Source organism: Boleophthalmus pectinirostris, unplaced genomic scaffold (genome assembly GCF_026225935.1).
Source record: "Boleophthalmus pectinirostris isolate CB_2022bp ecotype Guang Dong unplaced genomic scaffold, ASM2622593v1 HiC_scaffold_2825, whole genome shotgun sequence".
Classification (NCBI taxonomy): Eukaryota; Metazoa; Chordata; class Actinopteri; order Gobiiformes; family Gobiidae; genus Boleophthalmus; species Boleophthalmus pectinirostris.
In genome coordinates, this window is record NW_026571290.1 from 396,869 (window position 1) to 419,297 (window position 22,429).

The following is a 22,429-nucleotide window of genomic DNA, read 5'->3' on the forward strand; positions in this document are numbered from 1 at the left end:
AACCAGGTCTAAACCAGGACTAAACCAGGACTAAACCAGGACTAAACCAGGACTAAACCAGGTCTAAACCAGGTCTAAACCAGGTCTAAACCAGGTCTAAACCAGGTCTAAACCAGGTCTAAACCAGGACTAAACCAGGTCTAAAACCAGGACTAAACCAGGACTAAACCAGGTCTAAACCAGGACTAAACCAGGACTAAACCAGGTCTAAACCAGGTCTAAACCAGGTCTAAACCAGGACTAAACCAGGTCTAAACCAGGACTAAACCAGGTCTAAACCAGGTCTAAACCAGGTCTAAACCAGGTCTAAACCAGGACTAAACCAGGTAAACCAGGACTAAACCAGGACTAAACCAGGACTAAACCAGGACTAAACCAGGACTAAACCAGGTCTAAACCAGGACTAAACCAGGACTAAACCACTAAACCAGGTCTAAACCAGGTCTAAACCAGGACTAAACCAGGACTAAACCAGGACTAAACCAGGACTAAACCAGGACTAAACCAGTCTTGATGTTCCTGTTGATCCTGGTTCCTTCAGTGGGTTTGTTCTCGCTCGTGGTTCCAGTCGTTCTGGATGCAGACGTGAGTCTGTGGTTCTCGTTTGAAGACGTCGTTTGCTTTTGACACTTGGCACAGTTTGACTCCGTTTCCCAGAATTCTTTGGAAATGTCTTACTGAAAACGACCACTAGAGGGAGCGCACTTCACCACAACCACAGAGGAGACGCTCCTGTTCTCCTGTTCTCATGTTCTGTTCTCATGTTCTGTTGTTCTCATGTTCTGTTGTTCTCGTGGTCCTGGTCTCACTCAGAGCTGGAGTCGTGTTTGTTTGAGTGACTCTTTATTCTCAGTCTGTTACATCTGCAAACCTCCAGACGCTCTGTTCCACCTCGTGATGTCATCAAGTTCTCAGCTCCTTTTCCCTTTAGTTGAGTCGAGATCAACAACTCCAGGACTGAAATGATCCAGGTGATTCTAGTGAAGGTGTGTGGAGTTTAAAAACACAGTGGAGCACTTCCTGTATCACCACACGATGACATCACAAGGTGGAGCAGAGTGTTTTCAGTTTGAGAGAAGAACTCGTTTATGTTGAACATGTGAACGAAACAAACACGACTCCAGGAACCAGAACAGAACAAACAGAACACAGAAAACCACGGCCGGAGTTTCAGCCAAACGTTTAAAACGTCAGACTCACGGGTCCCTCAGGTCCCTCAGTCGGGTCCCTCGGGTCCTCCAGGTCCTTCAGGTCCCTCGGGTCCCTCGGGTCCCTCGGGTCCTCGGGTGGTTCCAGCGCTGGACTTGGGCAGGTCATTTCTCGCAGACTCTAGTTTTAAATGAACTTCGGGATAAATAATCTAAACACGTCACAAGTCTCTTCCTGCGGCCATATTTGGGCGTGGCCTGATTTGCATATCGCGGTCACGCCCGCAGAGCTTTGGCGTCCATGGCGAGCCTGAGCGCGGCGCGGCTCAGGGCGAGCAGCGCGGCGTGCAGGGCGTACTGCGCCGTGAGCGCGCCGACGCCGCGGTAGAAGGAGGCGGCGCCCTCTTTGTGTCGGACGGAGGAGAGGCAGTCGGAGAACCCGTCGTACTGCGTGTTGACGGGCAGAACCTGAAGAGCGCCGCCCTGCTCCGTGTGGTCGATGATGGTGCGAGTTCCCTGCAGCGCCAAACGGTGAAGAACCGTCTCCAGAGGGAAACACAGCACGTCCGAGAAGAGAGACCCCGCCCACTGCGACGCCAAGTCCACGAAGTACGAGTCCAGAGGGTCGGACGCCTCTGCGGAACACACGGAACATCCGGAACATTCTGATTATTAAACTAGAGTCACACGGAACACACGGAACATCCGGAACATTCTGATTATTAAACTAGAGTCACACGGAACACACGGAACATCCGGAACATTCTGATTATTAAACTACAGAGTCACACGGAACACACGGAACATCCGGAACATTCTGATTATTAAACTACAGAGTCACACGGAACACACGGAACATCCGGAACATTCTGGTTATTAAACTACAGAGTCACACGGAACACACAGAACATCCGGAACATTCTGATTATTAAACTAGAGTCACACGGAACACACGGAACATCCGGAACATTCTGGTTATTAAACTACAGAGTCACACGGAACACACAGAACATCCGGAACATTCTGATTATTAAACTAGAGTCACACGGAACACACGGAACATCCGGAACATTCTGGTTATTAAACTACAGAGTCACACGGAACACACGGAACACACGTTCTGTATGTACACGGAACATTCTGCTGATCAGACTTCAGTCCTTTGATTAAATATTGATGTTTAAATCTTTCTACATTTCAAACTGGAGCCTCGTCCGTTCGTACCTTCCTTCCTGCGCCGCTGCAGGAGCCACAGCGCCGCCCTCTGGACGCAGGTGGACACGCAGTACTTGAGGACGGCGTGCAGCGCGGCGGGGAACAGCAGAGCGCTCAGCGGCAGCAGACGCCGACTGTGAGGAGCACCGATACCCAGAACACGAGACAGCGCCTCCCGCAGGCAGTCGAGGAGCGAGGCGGAGTCGTCACGCACGATCTCACTCTGAAAAACAACACCAGACGTCACTCACACTTTAGTGCACAAGTATTATTATTATTATTAATATTATTATTAATCAAGAGTGCATTTAATGACACTAACAGTGTAAAAGTGTATTTAATGACACTAACAGTGTAAAAGTGTATTTAATGACACTAACAGTGTAAAAGTGTATTTAATGACACTAATAGTGTAAAAGTGTATTTAATGACACTAATAGTGTAAAAGTGTATTTAATGACACTGTAACAGTGTAAAAGTGCATTTAATGACACTGTAACAGTGTAAAAGTGTATTTAATGACACTGTAACAGTGTAAAAGTGTATTTAATGACACTGTGACAGTGTAAAAGTGTATTTAATGACACTGTAACAGTGTAAAAGTGTATTTAATGACACTGTGACAGTGTAAAAGTGTATTTAATGACACTAACAGTGTAAAAGTGTATTTAATGACACTGTGACAGTGTAAAAGTGTATTTAATGACACTGTAACAGTGTAAAAGTGTATTTAATGACACTAACAGTGTAAAAGTGTATTTAATGACACTGTGACAGTGTAAAAGTGTATTTAATGACACTGTAACAGTGTAAAAGTGTATTTAATGACACTGTAACAGTGTAAAAGTGTATTTAATGACACTAACAGTGTAAAAGTGTATTTAATGACACTGTGACAGTGTAAAAGTGTATTTAATGACACTAACAGTGTAAAAGTGTATTTAATGACACTGTAACAGTGTAAAAGTGTATTTAATGACACTGTAACAGTGTAAAAGTGTATTTAATGACACTAACAGTGTAAAAGTGTATTTAATGACACTGTGACAGTGTAAAAGTGTATTTAATGACACTGTGACAGTGTAAAAGTGTATTTAATGACACTGACAGTGTAAAAGTGTATTTAATGACACTAACAGTGTAAAAGTGTATTTAATGACACTAACAGTGTAAAAGTGTATTTAATGACACTGTAACAGTGTAAAAGTGTATTTAATGACACTAACAGTGTAAAAGTGTATTTAATGACACTGACAGTGTAAAAGTGTATTTAATGACACTAACAGTGTAAAAGTGTATTTAATGACACTAACAGTGTAAAAGTGTATTTAATGACACTAACAGTGTAAAAGTGTATTTAATGACACTGTAACAGTGTAAAAGTGTATTTAATGACACTGTGACAGTGTAAAAGTGTATTTAATGACACTGTAACAGTGTATTTAATGACACTGTAACAGTGTAAAAGTGTATTTAATGACACTGTAACAGTGTAAAAGTGTATTTAATGACACTTTAACAGTGTAAAAGTGTATTTAATGACACTTTAACAGTGTAAAAGTGTATTTAATGACACTGCAACAGTGTAAAAGTGTATTTAATGACACTGTGACAGTGTAAAAGTGTATTTAATGACACTGTGACAGTGTAAAAGTGTATTTAATGACACCAACAGTGTAAAAGTGTATTTAATGACACTAATAGTGTAAAAGTGTATTTAATGACACTGTAACAGTGTAAAAGTGTATTTAATGACACTGTAACAGTGTAAAAGTGTATTTAATGACACTGTAACAGTGTAAAAGTGTATTTAATGACACTGTAACAGTGTAAAAGTGTATTTAATGACACTAACAGTGTAAAAGTGTATTTAATGACACTAACAGTGTAAAAGTGTATTTAATGACACTAACAGTGTAAAAGTGTATTTAATGACACTAATAGTGTAAAAGTGTATTTAATGACACTAATAGTGTAAAAGTGTATTTAATGACACTGACAGTGTAAAAGTGTATTTAATGACACTGACAGTGTAAAAGTGTATTTAATGACACTGACAGTGTAAAAGTGTATTTAATGACACTAATAGTGTAAAAGTGTATTTAATGACACTAATAGTGTAAAAGTGTATTTAATGACACTGTAACAGTGTAAAAGTGTATTTAATGACACTAACAGTGTAAAAGTGTATTTAATGACACTGTGACAGTGTAAAAGTGTATTTAATGACACTGTGACAGTGTAAAAGTGTATTTAATGACACTGTGACAGTGTAAAAGTGTATTTAATGACACTGTAACAGTGTATTTAATGACACTGTAACAGTGTAAAAGTGTATTTAATGACACTGTAACAGTGTAAAAGTGTATTTAATGACACTGTAACAGTGTAAAAGTGTATTTAATGACACTGTGACAGTGTAAAAGTGTATTTAATGAACTGTAACAGTGTAAAAGTGTATTTAATGACACTGTAACAGTGTAAAAGTGTATTTAATGACACTGTAACAGTGTAAAAGTGTATTTAATGACACTGTGACAGTGTAAAAGTGTATTTAATGACACTAACAGTGTAAAAGTGTATTTAATGACACTGACAGTGTAAAAGTGTATTTAATGACACTGTAACAGTGTAAAAGTGTATTTAATGACACTGTGACAGTGTAAAAGTGTATTTAATGACACTGACAGTGTAAAAGTGTATTTAATGACACTGACAGTGTAAAAGTGTATTTAATGACACTGTGACAGTGTAAAAGTGTATTTAATGACACTAACAGTGTAAAAGTGTATTTAATGACACTAACAGTGTAAAAGTGTATTTAATGACACTGTGACAGTGTAAAAGTGTATTTAATGACACTGTGACAGTGTAAATGTGTATTTAATGACACTGTGACAGTGTAAAAGTGTATTTAATGACACTGTAACAGTGTATTTAATGACACTGTAACAGTGTAAAAGTGTATTTAATGACACTGTAACAGTGTAAAAGTGTATTTAATGACACTGTAACAGTGTAAAAGTGTATTTAATGACACTGTGACAGTGTAAAAGTGTATTTAATGACACTGTGACAGTGTAAAAGTGTATTTAATGACACTAACAGTGTAAAAGTGTATTTAATGACACTAATAGTGTAAAAGTGTATTTAATGACACTAACAGTGTAAAAGTGTATTTAATGACACTAACAGTGTAAAAGTGTATTTAATGACACTAACAGTGTAAAAGTGTATTTAATGACACTAATAGTGTAAAAGTGTATTTAATGACACTAACAGTGTAAAAGTGTATTTAATGACACTAACAGTGTAAAAGTGTGACTAAAGTGACATGTAATGACACTGACAGTGTAAAAGTGTATTTAATGACACTAACAGTGTAAAAGTGTATTTAATGACACTGTAACAGTGTAAAAGTGAACGTGACACTGAGCGTGCTCAGATCTCACCTGTACGGTGTCGATGAGGCTGGAGCAGTAAAACGGCAAAGCCACGACGGCCGTCAACCTGAACAGGAAGTGACATCATAAAGAAAAAGAAGAGACAGAGTTTAAAGAGAAGAAGAAAAAGAAGAAAAAGAAGGAGAAGAAGAAGACTGACCCTTTGAGCAGCAGGTGACCAGCCAACTGTCTCCAACTCCACCGATGAGGAAGCTCCCTGAAACACACAACACACACACATGAAACACACACGAAACACACACGACACACACATGAAACACACAACACACACGACACACACATCACACACATGAAACACACAACACACACATGAAACACACACGACACACACAACACAAACACAACACACACAACATGACACACACTGAACACGTGCACACACACTGAACACACACTGAACACGTGCACACACACTGAACACACACTGAACACGTGCACACACACTGAACACACACTGAACACGTGCACACACACTGAACACACACTGAACACGTGCACACACACACACACTGAACACGTGCACACACACTGAACACGTGCACACACACTGAACACACACTGAACACGTGCCCACACACTGAACACACACTGAACACGTGCACACACACTGAACACGTGCACACACACTGAACACACACTGAACACGTGCACACACACTGAACACACACTGAACACGTGCACACACACTGAACACGTGCACACACACTGAACACACACTGAACACGTGCACACACACTGAACACACACTGAACACGTGCACGTCTTAAGACAAACTGTAGTTACTGTGGTTACCGTGGTAACGGCGTGAACTCGCTGATGATGCCCTCGGCGCCGAGCGTCACGCCGTGAACGATGAACGTGCTGCCCATGCCCTTCCACAGAGAACGCACACCCTGAACACACAAACACACAAACGTCATCAAACGCACAACACACACACACACAAAACACACACACAGAACGCACACCCTGAACACACAAACACACAAACATCATCAAACGGTCAGGGTCAGGGTCCGGGTTCATTGCCAGATTGTGTTTCCAGTTGTGCGTCCACTTGTGTGTTAGTTCATGGCTCAAGTCATGGGTCAGGTCGTGGTTCAGGTCGTGGCTCAGGTCGTTACCTGGGCTTTACTGATGCTGTACATGACGGACACGGCGCTGAAGGGCGTCAGGTGAAAACAGCGAGCGTGGACGTTCACCTGAGGAACACAGCCAATCAGAGAGAAGAACAACAGAGAACACAGCCAATCAGAGAGAAGAAAACAGAGGACACAGCCAATCAGAGAGCAGAGTCTGACCTGACACTGGCGGCGGAACACGATACAGGGATGAGCCAGAACGTTCTCAGTGAACAAACTGAAAACAAAACACGACGTCATTAGAAGAACACAAACCAAAACCTGACCGTAATTTAACCAAAACATAACCCTAACCTAACTTTAATCTAACCTTAATTTAACCACACTGTAACCCCGGGCAAACTGCGGCCCTTTAAACCTTTTAATCCGTCTCGCCAAACTCTTTTAAATTCTACTAATAAACCTCGTTAATGTTTTATTTTTCCTGCGTTTCCCAGTAGATGGCGCTCTGCAGATACGTTGACCTTTGTTGTGGTGCGGCGTTTTATGCCAGTGGGAAAGTCATTTTTCCGATCATTCCGACACCACACGGACACATCGTGAGAATCACCACAACAAAACTCACTCCAGACTTTGACGCTCTGGAGAAAAAGACACAACAGCACGGAAATCTAAAGAAGTTTCTCTGCCGTTGTGTAAAAATGCATGTTCAGGCGTGCGCGTGAGCGGCGTGCATGTATGTTGTCATTATAAACAAAGCACAACAGATCTAATCTAACGAGCCCGCAGGCGCAGACACTGCCCACGTCCTGGAGCTGGTGGTTGGAGCAGGACGAGTAGATCTGTGTCTCCTACAGGTTTTGGAACATAAAGAGTCAGGACGACAGTGATGAAGATGATGAGAAGATCCTGAAGAGAACGACCTTCAGAGCTTTAAAATAGTGACTGGTAGTGATTAAAAACTGTATTGTATTGATTGAATTTCCAGTGTTTTAAGAGTCATTTCAGTAACCAGACTTTAAACACAGATAATTTGTTGTGATGTTTTGTAATGATTTTCAACTGAAACTGAAGCACAAGTTTTCTACAGATCCCATGTGATTTTTTTTCTTTTATGAGGTACGAGGTTCCACCCTCTGTCCTGCTCCCGACGTCAACTTCACTGTTTTTATTCATCTTTAAATGATTCATCTCAGTTTTCCTGAAGATCTTAAACAGTATTTAATTCCGTTCAGATCCTCTTACAGTTCACGCCACGCAGATCAGAGATTTTTTCTCATCCCGAGAGTCAAAAAACAAATAGGAAAACATTTAAATATAAATCTCCTTCTGATTGGAACGATCTTACTTCATCGATTCGTGCGTTAACTTCAGTCCCTTCGTTTAAAAAAGCTCTGGTTCAATATTTACAGAACCCATGTCTTTGTTTTTGATCATTTTGGTGAATTTTTGTTGTTCATCTTGTTGTGATTATCTTTAAACTCTGTTTATTTTTTTTGCTTTTTTTTCCCCAAACTTGTTTTATCATATGTCAAACAGTCAAGTGTGAGAGTGTGTGTGTGGTTGGTTGTGTTGATTTTGTTGTTTTCATGCTTTTTTAATTGCGTATCCTACTGTCTGCCCGACTGTATTTTGTTGTCTTTTGTTGTATTTGTCTTTTGTTGTATTTGTCTTTTGTTGTTGTGAGGAACCCTTCAAAAACGAGATGGCAAGACTCTCAAGGGGCTTATCCTCCAAATAAAGAAATTCTAAATTCTAGGTGGATTTATCAAAACCCTCCATCCATCTGCTCCTGGTCTGGAGCTTCCATCAAATTTTAGAATCCTTTGTGGTCCACGACCCAAAAAATTTGCCCACCCCGACCCTAACCACAACCTAACCCTAATCTAACCTCAATCTAACTAAAATCAAACCCTAAACATAATCGAACACTAAATATAATCGAACCCTAATCTAAGACGAACCATAATCTTAACCGAACCCAAATTATAAAACATTGATTTTGCAGAACACATGCTCTTTAAAGCTGCACTGTGTAGCTTTTCTGGTGTTCAGATGTTATTTTTTTTCTCCATGGAGATGTTCTTGCTTCGTCTGGAATGTTCCACAGTGCGGCATTAAACCTTTCTATCTCCACGGAGACCCAACCAGACGGAGGCCTGGGTCAGCTCTGCGGAGAGGCCGACCCCGCTCTAAAACCACCCTGTGATCGAGTAAATGTGAAGTCGAGCCGTTTAACATCACGCCTGTGGAACATTCCAGGCAGAACAGTCACGTCTCCGTAGAAACAAGTGCCGCACGGTTCAGTTTCTAAAGCTTTAAACGGGAAAACATGTCTCACCTGACCAGTCCGATCCCAAATCCGGCGAATCGGTTCAGCTGCTCTGAAAACAAACAAAAACACAACAGACAATCAGTAAAAAGTGTTTAAGGTGTTCCACCTTAAAACGCCTCAAGAGTGAAATAAATCCTCAGAGAACGATCCGAGTGCAGCTCCAAACTCTTTACTGAGGATTCACGCAGAGTCGAGCACACAAATAAACAAAAGTAGAATTTTTACAGGTAAAGAGCGACAGGAGGTAAAAGAAAAAAAGATAAACTGTTTGGCTCCCGTGCACATTCCCACGATGCACCTGCACTCGTCTTAAATCACAAGCCACAGACGCAACATAAATACTAAAAATAAACATTACTGAGGTAAACTTAATACTTCAATAATTCACTGAAAGAAAAATGTCAATAGATCTAATGATGTTTCAAACATCAAGAATGACCAGGAAATATTACACCAAAGATCATTCTGTTCTAATCGACCTTTTTCACGTCGTCTGAAGTGTCTCGCTGTAGGTCTGTGGAACCTCTGCTTCATGGTTTTATGTGTAAATGTGTGTGTGTAAATGTGTGTGTGTGTGTGTGTGTGTGTAAATGTGTGTGTGTGTGTGTGTGTGTGTGTGTGTAAATGTGTGTGTGTGTGTGTAAATGTGTGTGTGTGTGTAAATGTGTGTGTGTGTAAATGTGTGTGTGTGTGTAATGTGTGTGTGTGTGTAATGTGTGTGTGTGTGTGTAAATGTGTGTGTGTGTGTGTGTGTAAATATGTGTGTGTGTAAATGTAAATGTGTGTAAATGTAAGTGTGTGTGTAAATGTGTGTGTGTGTGTGTGTGTGTGTAAATGTGTGTGTGTGTGTGTGAAAATGTGTGTGTGTAAATGTAAATGTGTGTGTGTGAATGTGTGTGTGTAAATGTAAATTTTTGATTGTTACAAACTACATTTTGGGGTGTGTATCTGTAATCTGTAATCTGTGATTACATTTTAAAAGTAATTTCCCAACACTGTCCGTGAGTGTCCCCAGAGCCACAGTCTCCATCTGGAGTCGGTCGCCGAAGTAGAATTTTTACAGGTAAAGAGCGACAGGAGGTAAAAGAAAAAAAAGATAAACTGTTTGGCTCCCGTGCACATTCCCACGATGCACCTGCACTCGTCTTAAATCACAAGCCACAGACGCAACATAAATACTAAAAATAAACATTACTGAGGTAAACTTAATACTTCAATAATTCACTGAAAGAAAAATGTCAATGATCTAATGATGTTTCAAACATCAAGAATGACCAGGAAATATTACACCAAAGATCATTCTGTTCTAATCGACCTTTTTCACGTCGTCTGAAGTGTCTCGCTGTAGGTCTGTGAACCTCTGCTTCTGTTTATGTGTAAATGTGTGTGTGTAAATGTGTGTGTGTGTGTGTGTGTAAATGTGTGTGTGTAAATGTGTGTGTGTGTGTAAATGTGTGTGTGTGTGTAAATGTGTGTGTGTGTGTAAATGTGTGTGTGTGTGTGTAAATGTGTGTGTGTGTGTAAATGTGTGTGTGTGTGTGTGTGTGTGTGTGTAAATATGTGTGTGTGTAAATGTAAATGTGTGTAAATGTAAGTGTGTGTGTAAATGTGTGTGTGTGTGTGTGTGTGTGTAAATGTGTGTGTGTGTGAAAATGTGTGTGTAAATGTAAATGTGTGTGTGTGAATGTGTGTGTGTAAATGTAAATTTTTGGATTCCGTTACAAACTACATTTTGGGGTGTGTAATCTGTAATCTGTAATCTGTAGGGGATTACATTTAAAAGTAATTTCCCAACACTGTCCGTGAGCATGTCCCCAGAGCCACAGTCTCCATGTCTGGAGATCCGGTCGCCGAGGCCCCCGCCGTCGACTGCCGCCCAGATCTCTCTGCACCGGCCCCATATGGCTCCTCCCGCGGGTGGTGGGCCCACGTGAGGACGGCCCCACGTCGCTCCTTCGGGCTGAGCCCGGCCGAGCCCCGTGGGGGGAGGCTCGGCCACCAGGCGCTCGCTGATGAGCTCCCACCCCAGGGTGAGGCCCCGGTGACGCCAATCCGGGTGACGTAACTGGCCTCTGTGTTGCACTCATCATAAGGGGCTTCTGAACCGTTCTTCGTCTGACCCGTCCCCCCGGACCTGTTTGCCTTGGGTGACCCGACCAGGGGCATGAAGCCCCCGACAACATAGCTCCCGGGATCATTCGGGCATCAAACCCTCCACCACGATAAGGTGATGGTTCAAGGAGGAACCTCTGGTCATGAGCTCTGGGTAGTGACCGAAAGGACGAGATCGCGGATACAAGCGCTCGAAATGAGTTTCCTCCGCAGGGCGTCTGGGCGTCTCCCTTAGAGACAGAGTGAGGAGCTCAGTCACACGGGAGGAGCTCGGAGTAGAGCCGCTGCTCCTCCACGTGGAGAGGAGCCAGTTGAGGCTCGGGCATCTGTTCTGATCCTCCTGGACGTGTCCCTCAGGAGGTGTTCATGTCCCACCGGGAGGAGGCCCCGGGGAAGACCCAGGACACACTGGAGGGACTATGTCTCTGGACTGGCCTGGGAACACCTCGGGGTCCCCCCGGAGGAGCTGGAGGACGTGTCTGGGGTGAAGGAAGTCTGGGAGTCCCTGCTTAGGCTGCTGCCCCCGCGACCCGACCCCGGATAAGCGGACGAAAATGGATGGATGGATGGATGTCCGTGAGCAGATCCGAGAGCCTGACCTGAGATGACCCGCTGCTGAGGCCTGTGCCCGGCCCCGCGCACCTGCTCCTCCCCGCTCTGTCCCCGCTGTGTCCCCGCTCTGTCCCCGCTGTGTCCCCCGCTGTGTCCCCGCCCCCGCTGTCCCCGCTGTCCCCCGCTGTGTCCCCGCTGTGTCCCGCTGTGTCCCCGCTGTCCCCGCTCTGTCCCGCTCTGTCCCCCGCTGTGTCCCCGCTGTGTCCCCGCTGTGTCCCCGCTGTGTCCCCGCTGTGTCCCCCTGTCCCCGCTGTGTCCCCGCTGTCCCCCGCTGTCCCGCTGTGTCCCCGCTGTGTCCCCGCTGTGTCCCCGCTGTGTCCCCCGCTCTGTCCCCGCTCTGTCCCCGCTGTGTCCCCCGCTGTGTCCCCGCTCTGTCCCCCGCTCTGTCCCCGCTGCTTGTTGTTGTTGTTAGCTTGTTAGCCTGTTAGCTCCGCGTTAGCTCGGCGTTAGCCGCGTCCTGCTACACCGACTCTTCTAAGAAATCACAGCCGACTGAGACGTGTCAACAGCGGCCAACTGTCCCACGGCGCCGGGCTGTCCTCCGCTCCGCATGTTCCGGCTCTGACCTTCGGGTTCGCGGACACTCGCCCTTCACAACCGGGCCCCGAGCGCGTTAGCTCAGTTAGCCTGTCATTAGCCTGTCATTAGCCTGTTAGCCGCTACCCCCGCGCCCCGCACCGACTTACCGGAGGGAGGGAGGCCGGGCTGCGGCGCGTCCCAGCCGGCCGCCGCTCTGTAGGCCCCGGCCTCTGCCCCCGGGTCCTCGTACTGCGGGCTCCGGTGCAGGTTGCGGCTGCCCGGGATGTCCGGAGGAGTCGTGACCCGGTACTGGAGCTGCGGGTCCGGGGCCAGCCTGTAGCCCAGCCCGTCGAAGCTGTCGGGCCGCCGGGACGCCATGGCTGCGGACGCGGTCAGACGCGGCGCATGCACCGGGCGGAGGAGGAGGCTCGGAGGTTCGGAGGTTCGGAGCGATGCACCTGCGCCGGATCCGGTCCAGAGAGTTTCCGCGGGGCTGCGGGGCTCACGACGCTGCTGCTGCGGGGCTCAGTGGCGCCTCTCAGCGGCGCGCGGAGGAACTGCGGAGCCTGAATCGACCCGGTTTTATTTCCAGTTGGAACCAAGAAACAACATCAAATAAAAAAACACGCACCAAACTTCTTGTAGTGGTGCAAACACAAGGAACAGCAAAATAAAAGTGAAAAAAATGCACAGCACACTCAGATGGCCCACGCCCCAATTTTTATTTTTTTTAAATAATGTTTTTGAATAATTGGTTCATCAGACATTTTTCTTGCTTTGGGCAAAGAACAAGGGAAAAAGAAAAAAGTTGAAGTCAAAGCTGTTGAGGACACAGTTTGATGTGCACTGATCCCAGACGGAGCTGTGGTAAAATATCAAAATATCGATATATCGTGTCGTATAATGTGATGATACAGGATCGATATCGTGGGCTGATGTATCGATATATCACCAAGAGGATTTTTTGTCATTTTTTACAAATTATTTTGTTACAGGTACAGTTTTGTTGTTTGGCATGGTTTAGTCCTGGTTTAGACCTGGTTTAGTCCTGGTTTAGTCCTGGTTTAGACCTGGTTTAGTCCTGGTTTAGTCCTGGTTTAGTCCTGGTTTAGTCCTGGTTTAGACCTGGTTTTAGTCTGGTTTAGTCCTGGTTTAGTCCTGGTTTAGTCCTGGTTTAGACCTGGTTTAGTCCTGGTTTAGTCCTGGTTTAGTCCTGGTTTAGTCCTGGTTTCCTGGTTTAGTCCTGGTTAGTCCTGGTTTAGTCCTGGTTTAGTCCTGGTTTAGACCTGGTTTAGTCCTGGTTTAGTCCTGTTTAGTCCTGGTTTAGACCTGGTTTAGTCCTGGTTTAGTCCTGGTTTAGACCTGGTTTAGTCCTGGTTTTAGTCCTGGTTTAGACCTGGTTTAGTCCTGGTTTAGTCCTGGTTTAGTCCTGGTTTAGTCCTGGTTTAGACCTGGTTTAGTCCTGGTTTAGTCCTGGTTTAGACCTGGTTTAGTCCTGGTTAGTCCTGGTTTAGTCCTGGTTTAGTCCTGGTTTAGTCCTGGTTTAGACCTGGTTTAGTCCTGGTTTAGACCTGGTTTAGTCCTGGTTTAGTCCTGGTTTAGACCTGGTTTAGTCCTGGTTTAAGTCCTGGTTTAGTCCTGGTTTAGTCCTGGTTTAGACCTGGTTTTAGTCCTGGTTTTAGTCCTGTTTAGACCTGGTTTAGACCTGGTTTAGTCCTGGTTTAGACCTGGTTTAGTCCTGGTTTAGTCCTGGTTTAGACCTGGTTTAGTCCTGGTTAAGTCCTGGTTTTAGTCCTGGTTTAGTCCTGGTTTAGACCTGGTTTAGTCCTGGTTTAGTCCTGCTTTAGACCTGGTTTAGTCCTGGTTTAGTCCTGGTTTAGTTCTGGTTTAGTCCTGGTTTAGTCCTGGTTTAGACCTGGTTTAGTCCTGGTTTAGTTCCTGGTTTAGTCCTGGTTTAGTCCTGGTTTAGTCCTGGTTTAGTCCTGGTTTAGTCCTGGTTTAGTCCTGGTTTAGTCCTGGTTTAGACCTGGTTTAGTCCTGGTTTAGTCCTGGTTTAGACCTGGTTTACCTGGTTTAGTCCTGGTTTAGTCCTGGTTTAGTTCTGGTTTAGTCCTGGTTTAGTCCTGGTTTAGACCTGGTTTAGTCCTGGTTTAGTCCTGGTTTAGTCCTGGTTTAGTCCTGGTTTAGTTCTGGTTTAGACCTGGTTTAGTCCTGGTTTAGTCCTGGTTTAGTTCTGGTTTAGTCCTGGTTTAGTCCTGGTTTAGACCTGGTTTAGTCCTGGTTTAGTCCTGGTTTAGACCTGGTTTAGTCCTGGTTTAGTCCTGGTTTAGACCTGGTTTAGTCCTGGTTTAGTTCCTGGTTTAGACCTGGTTTAGTCCTGGTTTAGTCCTGGTTTAGTTCTGGTTTAGTTAGTCCTGGTTTAGTCCTGGTTTAGACCTGGTTTAGTCCTGGTTTACTGGTTTTCTGGTTTAGTCCTGGTTTAGTCCTGGTTTAGTCCTGGTTTAGACCTGGTTTAGTCCTGGTTTAGTCCTGGTTTAGACCTGGTTTAGTCCTGGTTTTACTCCTGGTTTAGTCCTGGTTTAGACCTGGTTTAGACCTGGTTTTAGTCCTGGTTTAGACCTGGTTTAGTCCTGGTTTAGTCCTGGTTTACTCCTGGTTTAGTCCTGGTTTAGACCTGGTTTAGTCCTGGTTTAGTCCTGGTTTAGACCTGGTTTAGTCCTGGTTTAGTCCTGGTTTAGACCTGGTTTAGTCCTGGTTTAGTTCCTGGTTTAGACCTGGTTTAGTCCTGGTTTAGTCCTGGTTTAGACCTGGTTTAGTCCTGGTTTAGACCTGGTTTAGTCCTGGTTTAGTCCTGGTTTAGACCTGGTTTAGTCCTGGTTTAGTCCTGGTTTCCTGGTTTTAGTCCTGGTTTACTCCTGGTTTAGACCTGGTTTAGACCTGGTTTAGTCCTGGTTTAGTCCTGGTTTAGTCCTGGTTTAGTCCTGGTGTAGTCCTGGTTTAGTCCTGGTTTAGAATTTCTAGGCGCAGTCAGGGGCCGGAGGGGGTCCGGTTTGGGGACCACAGGATCTCATCTCTGCTGTTTGCGGATGATGTTGTCCTGTTGGCTTCATCGAACCAGGACCTGCAGCACTGGGGCGGTTTGACCCGAGTGTGAAGCGTCTGGGATGAAGATCAGCTCTTCTAAGTCTGAGGCCATGGTTCTCGACTGGAAAAAGGCGTTTTGCCCTCTCCGAGTGGGTGGAGAGTCTTTACCTCAAGTGGAGGAGTTCAAGTCTGTCGGGGTCTTGTTCACGAGTGAGGGGAGGATGGAGCGTGAGATTGACAGGTGGACAGGTGCAGCGTGGGCAGATTGACAGGTGGACAGGTGCAGCGTCTGCAGTGATGCGGTCGCTGTATCGGTCGTTGTGGTGAAGAGGAGCTGAGTCGAAAGGTGAAGCTCTCGATTTACCGGTCAGTCTTCGTTCCTCCTCTCACCTCTGGTCATGAGTCTGGGTAGTGACCGAAAGGACGAGATCGCGGATACAAGCGCTCGAAATGAGTTTCCTCCGCAGGGCGTCTGGGCGTCTCCCTTAGAGACAGAGTGAGGAGCTCAGTCACACGGGAGGAGCTCGGAGTAGAGCCGCTGCTCCTCCACGTGGAGAGGAGCCAGTTGAGGCTCGGGCATCTGTTCCGGATGCCTCCTGGACGTGTCCCTCAGGAGGTGTTCATGTCCCACCGGGAGGAGGCCCCGGGGAAGACCCAGGACACACTGGAGGGACTATGTCTCTGGACTGGCCTGGGAACACCTCGGGGTCCCCCCGGAGGAGCTGGAGGACGTGTCTGGGGTGAAGGAAGTCTGGGAGTCCCTGCTTAGGCTGCTGCCCCCGCGACCCGACCCCGGATAAGCGGACGAAAATGGAAAAATGGATAGTCCTGGTTTAGACCTGGTTTAGTCCGTTTTACGTTTTTCATTCACACTAGTGTGTATGTGAGTGGTGTTTCTTGTGTCTGATGTGGTTCAGTTTGTGTTCAGTGGAATATGAGTGTTCTCTCTGTGTCAGAGGGGTGTTCTCTCTGTGTGACAGAGGGGTGTTCTCTCTGTGTCAGAGGGGTGTTCTCTCTGTGACAGAGGGGTGTGTTCTCTCTGTGTGACAGAGGGGTGTTTCTCTCTGTGTCAGAGAGGGTGTTCTCTCTGTGTCAGAGGGGTGTTCTCTCTCTGTGACAGGTGAGAGGGGTGTTCTCTCTCTGTGACAGAGGGGTGTTCTCTCTGTGTCAGAGGGGTGTTCTCTCTGTGTGTCAGAGGGGTGTTCTCTCTCTGTGACAGAGGGGTGTTCTCTCTGTGTGACAGAGGGGTGTTCTCTCTGTGTCAGAGGGGTGTTCTCTCTGTGTGACAGAGGGGTGTTCTCTCTGTGTCAGAGGGGGTGTTCTCTCTGTGACAGAGGGGTGTTCTCTCTCTGTGTCAGAGGGGTGTTCTCTCTGTGACAGAGAGGGGTGTTCTCTCTGTGTGTCAGAGAGGGTGTTCTCTCTGTGTCAGAGGGGTGTTCTCTCTGTGTGACAGAGGGGTGTTCTCTCTGTGTGACAGAGGGGTGTTCTCTCTGTGACAGAGGGGTGTCTCTCTGTGTGTCAGAGGGGTGTTCTCTCTGTGACAGAGGGGTGTGTTCTCTCTGTGTCAGAGGGGTGTTCTCTCTGTGTCAGAGGGGTGTTCTCTCTGTGTGTCAGAGGGGTGTTCTCTCTCTGTGACAGAGGGGTGTTCTCTCTCTGTGTCAGAGGGGTGTTCTCTCTGTGTGACAGAGGGGTGTTCTCTCTGTGTGACAGAGGGGTGTTCTCTCTGTGTCAGAGGGGTGTTCTCTCTGTGTCAGAGGGGTGTTCTCTCTGTGTCAGAGGGGTTTCTCTCTCTGTGACAGAGGGGTGTTCTCTCTGTGTCAGAGGGGTGTTTCTCTCTGTGTGACAGAGGGGTGTGTTCTCTCTGTGACAGAGGGGTGTTCTCTCTCTGTGTCAGAGGGGTGTTCTCTCTGTGTGACAGAGGGGTGTTCTCTCTGTGACAGAGGGGTGTTCTCTCTGTGTGTCAGAGGGGTGTTCTCTCTGTGACAGAGGGGTGTTCTCTCTCTGTGACAGAGGGGTGTTTCTCTCTCTGTGACAGAGGGGTGTTCTCTCTGTGTGACAGAGGGGGTGTTCTTCTCTGTGACAGAGGGGTGTTCTCTCTGTGACAGAGGGGTGTTCTCTCTGCTGTGTGACAGAGGGGTGTTCTCTCTGTGTCAGAGGGGTGTTCTCTCTGTGTGTCAGAGGGTGTTCTCTCTGTGTGACAGAGGGGTGTTCTCCTCTGTGTCAGAGGGGTGTTCTCTCTGTGTGACAGAGGGGTGTTCTCTCTGTGTCAGAGGGGTGTTCTCTCTGTGTGTCAGAGGGGTGTTCTCTCTGTGTGACAGAGGGGTGTTCTCTCTGTGTGTCAGAGGGGTGTTTCTCTCTGTGACAGAGGGGTGTTCTCTCTGTGACAGAGGGTGTGTGTTCTCTCTGTGTGTCAGAGGGGTGTTCTCTCTGTGTCAGAGGGGTGTTCTCTCTGTGTGTCAGAGGGGTGTTCTCTCTGTGTGTCAGAGGGGTGTTCTCTCTGTGTGACAGAGGGGTGTTCTCTCTGTGTGACAGAGGGGTGTTCTCTCTGTGACAGAGGGGTGTTCTCTCTGTGTGACAGAGGGGTGTTCTCTCTCTGTGACAGAGGGGGTTCTGTGTCTCTCTCTGTGACAGAGGGGTGTTCTCTCTGTGACAGAGGGGTGTTCTCTCTGTGTGACAGAGGGGTGTTCTCTCTCTGTGACAGAGGGGTGTTCTCTCTCTGTGACAGAGGGGTGTTCTCTCTGTGTGACAGAGGGGTGTTTCTCTCTGTGTGTCAGAGGGGTGTTCTCTCTCTGTGGACAGAGGGGTGTTCTCTCTGTGTGTCAGAGGGGTGTTCTCTCTGTCTGTGTGTCAGAGGGGTGTTCTCTCTGTGTCAGAGGGGTGTTCTCTCTGTGTGTCAGAGGGGGTGTTCTCTCTGTGTGACAGAGGGGTGTTCTCTCTGTGTCAGAGGGGTGTTCTCTCTGTGTCAGAGGGGTGTTCTGTCTGTGATCAGCACAAGAGCCTGAGGTGGTTAAATGTGCCGTGTGAATAAAATAATCTATATAAATCTGGTATTTTTTACAGAAAAATGTAAAACACAAAACATCCAGGAGTGAAAAAGGATGTAGGACACTTCAGGGTAAAAAGGGCAGTTTTAAAAGCAAAATTAAGAAAATCATCCAGACAAGGACAAATGTAGTAAAACTGCCCTCAGGTCTGAAGCGTTCAAAGGTTTGAGGATAAAAGAATAAAAGTTTTATTCATGGAGATTTGAGTTTTATTTAGTGACACACTGAGTTCTGGGGAATAGTCGTTAATAGAAATGATCAGGTTCAAAATGAACCAATGTTTTTTCTTTGGAGCGAAAAAACAATCTAAAATCTGAACCCAACGATGAGTTCACTCTGCACAGTCTGTGGAATAAACTCTGGCTCCACTGGTTTCACCGCACCAGGAATCTGAGCCTGCCTCCTCCTACGTGCACATTTTACACATTTTACACATTTTACACATTTTACACATCGCTTTTTTTCTTTCTTCCTTTCAAACACACCTGAGGCCTTGAGGCTCCTAAACCGCTCTGTTCACATTCCAGACTGGAGCGTATGGATGAGGATGAGTGACAGGCTGCATGTTTCTGTTCCGTGGCTGTGGCTCGTACTCTTCTATTCTACAGAAAAGTATAAATCTAAAGAGTCAAGTTTACGCAGGTCCCAGTGCAGACGGACACTTCTTCAAATCTCTAATGGACGGTTTTCCTTGGACGCTGAAACATGACGCTTTGATTCCTCATGAGACGTTCCATGTTGCAGATGTTTTTATGACAAAAATCCACAAGTACAAAATGATCAGATTTTCATGAATGCAGACGCAGCCAGTGCACTAAGTACTAATACTAATATTAGTATGGCACAGCGGTGCTCCTAGTGGACGGGAAGTGAAATGAGGCGACGTGACTCGCCCGTAGTGACCAGGGAGCCTCGCCGTGACGTATTATTCTTTCTTCTTTCTTCTTCTTCTGATCTTCTTATTAGGCCTGAGCCCCGACAGGGCGTAGGGCCTTTTGCTTTCACAACGACGAGCGCGAGGGCGAATACGAGAGGACGTGCTGCAGCTTCGTCCTCTCGGTCGCCCCGGCACGAACAGCAGTATCCCAGTAACCCACGCCCAAGGCCTGAGCCATATGTACTACTGCTAAAATGAATGGAAGTCAATGGAAGGTCATGGGTGACCTCAACGAGATGGTCCAGACGAACCCGTCACTCACCAATGACCCCACGGTGACGTGGGGAAGGTCAAGAGGTTTCAAAAAACCTATAATATGATGTTCCAAAGTTTATGGATATAAAATTTAAAAAATATGACATTATTAGGCCCGAGCGCCAGAAGTTGGCAAAAGGCCTATTAGTATCACAAAGCGACGCTAAGAGTGAGCGGGAAGTGAACTGACGTGAAGTGAGTCGCTCGTAGTGACCAGGGACCCTCGCCATGACGTAGAGATGCACCAGAGCTTTCTCAAAATGTTTACTTTAATGTGCAGAAAAAAACACTGTTGTCGTATCAGAAAGTTTTTCTCCTGACCAACCCTCCCGTTTTCTTCCCGTGAACAACGGCCAAAACTCACCAACATTTGCCCAACTTTAAAATTTGGCGCTTCTTTAATTTTTGGCTATTTCCAATTTACAAAAATCCATAAAATGGCTCATCATGCCGCCGAACAAGAAAAACAAGCCCAACCTCACAAAACAGTCGCACGTCAGGAGAAAAATACTGGACACACGAGCAGCACGCCAACGAACGAAAAATACTCAAGGCCGTTGCTGCGTCGGCGAGCGAAAGCGTCGCTATGTCTCTGGACACTTGTTAAGAAGCCAGGCCAGTACCATGTGGCCTGTGACTCACTTCTTTTCCAATAACTCTAACAACACACGAAAATATCACTTAGTTTTAGAAAACACCACATCACATCCCCCTGTACATCAGATTAAGTTCGTACCCCTGCTTACTCGATCTCCTAACATTTGCCAGACACTTACTTATTTTTAACAGAACCTCAAAACATTCAAAACATTGCAGATATTTACTTATTTTCAGCAGTGCCTCAAAACATTTATCCAAATTCAGCATCGCATCAAAACATTGCATCAGAGAATTTCCCCAACATTGTGTTTTATCAGACAACTCACCTCAGATGACTGGACTTACTCGTGGTAAGAATTTATGTGTATTAATTAAAGGGAGAGACTCAACAAAAGATCCCAACAAGTGATTTGTCTCTGTCTTATTTTTCGGCTTTTTATTAATTTTATGCGCTGCTCATGTGGCTGATAACGTCGTTTGTCGTTGTGCAAAAGTTCACTTACTCAAGGTTTTTAGGCCTGGAAGCTCACGACAGGATGACTGTGACCAGCTCACTCAGTAACTGCTGTTTTACTTAAAAGCTCATACAAAAACAATTAGGACAAATCACTATGCAAGTATCTTTTGGAGAAATGACCCTGTGACCAGGTAAGTTATAAAACACTGCCTAGTTCAAAATTTTGGATCTTGACCTCCTGGCAGAACTACGCCGGAGGCGTCAATGCCAACTGAACCAGGATCACACTTCTACGCAGATTTTTTCAGTAGTTATGTCCTTCAGGTCTTTCTAAGGTCACAGGACTCCACCCAGGTACATGCAGAGCGATTAGGACGTCACGTGTAGCATACATTTACTAAGAACAGACAACGCTTTGGAAACATTGCTCCACAGGCAAGACGCCTCTTCAAACCCAGGTTCAAGTGTCAAGAGAGCAGGAAACTCGCACCCGGTTACATGTTTCCTGCACACAAAAGCATAACATATAATGTTACAAAAAAATAATGTCAAACAAGGTTCAACTGTCAAAAGAGCAGGAAACTCGCACCCGGTTTGTTTGCATGTTTCCTGCACAGAAGCACAGTATATAAGAGCTCTCCTGTGGCCGAGGGGGGGTTCACGACAATACTCGTCCCTGATTGGTTGAGGCGGTGCGTCCGACGCCAAAAGTTCAGCTTTTATAAATTGTGACGCCGACGCCCTGGACGTGTGTCCAGAGTGTCGACGCCTGAACACTTAAGACGCGCCGCGTCTGAACGCAGCGTCAGAGTCTGGCTCCACCGCACGTGGATTTCGTCTTACGTAAAAACTTTTGGACATGTCATTTTTAGAATGCATTAAAGGTGAACGAGGACGGGTGCACTGCTCACGTCAGGCGCGTCTGGAGCAGCACCTGCACCTACAGATTTCAGAAAGTAGGATCCATCCTGTTTGTGTCCTCGTGAAAACACACACAGCAGCTCTGGTTGTATTTGTGTTTAGTCTGAGCACAGTGTGTCCATGAACCTGAGCTCAACACAAACGTGTTCAGGACCAGAGTTTCACTGTCCACAACAAACAAGAGAAAAACACGTTTGGTCACATTTAGTCAAAATCATCACAACAAGACACAGGGAAGTGTTAAAGCTCCTCCCTCTGCAGACGGAATAAAACTGTACAACTCCTCCTCCACACAGACAGAGACACGAGACACGAGACACGAGACACGAGACACGAGACACGAGACACGAGACACGAGACACGAGAGACGAGACACGAGAGACGACGAGACACGAGAGACGAGACACGAGACACGAGACACGAGACGAGACACGAGAGACGAGAGAGACACGAGACACACGAGACACGAGACACGAGAGACACGAGACGAGACACGAGACGAGAGACGAGACACGAGAGACGAGACACGACGAGACGACGAGACACGAGACACGAGACACGAGACACGAGACACGAGACACGAGACACACGAGAGACGAGACACGAGACACGAGAGACGAGACACGAGACACGAGACACGAGAC

The 22,429-nt window shown here is 46.0% G+C and overlaps 1 protein-coding gene across 1 annotated transcript; it reads right to left on the bottom strand.

Moving 5' to 3' along the window:
• Nucleotides 1–427: 427 nt before the first annotated feature.
• slc25a46 (solute carrier family 25 member 46) lies at nucleotides 428–13,010 on the bottom strand. The gene is made up of 9 exons (XM_020938959.2): nucleotides 12,655–13,010; nucleotides 9,251–9,293; nucleotides 7,129–7,186; nucleotides 6,952–7,029; nucleotides 6,620–6,720; nucleotides 5,967–6,023; nucleotides 5,816–5,873; nucleotides 2,373–2,586; nucleotides 428–1,783 (listed from the first exon to the last, which is right to left on the bottom strand). The coding sequence occupies exons 1-9, from the start codon at nucleotides 12,863–12,865 to the stop codon at nucleotides 1,425–1,427; spliced, it is 1,179 nt and encodes a 392-aa protein (XP_020794618.1). The 5' UTR covers nucleotides 12,866–13,010; the 3' UTR covers nucleotides 428–1,424.
• Between the last annotated feature and the right edge of the window lie 9,419 nt (nucleotides 13,011–22,429).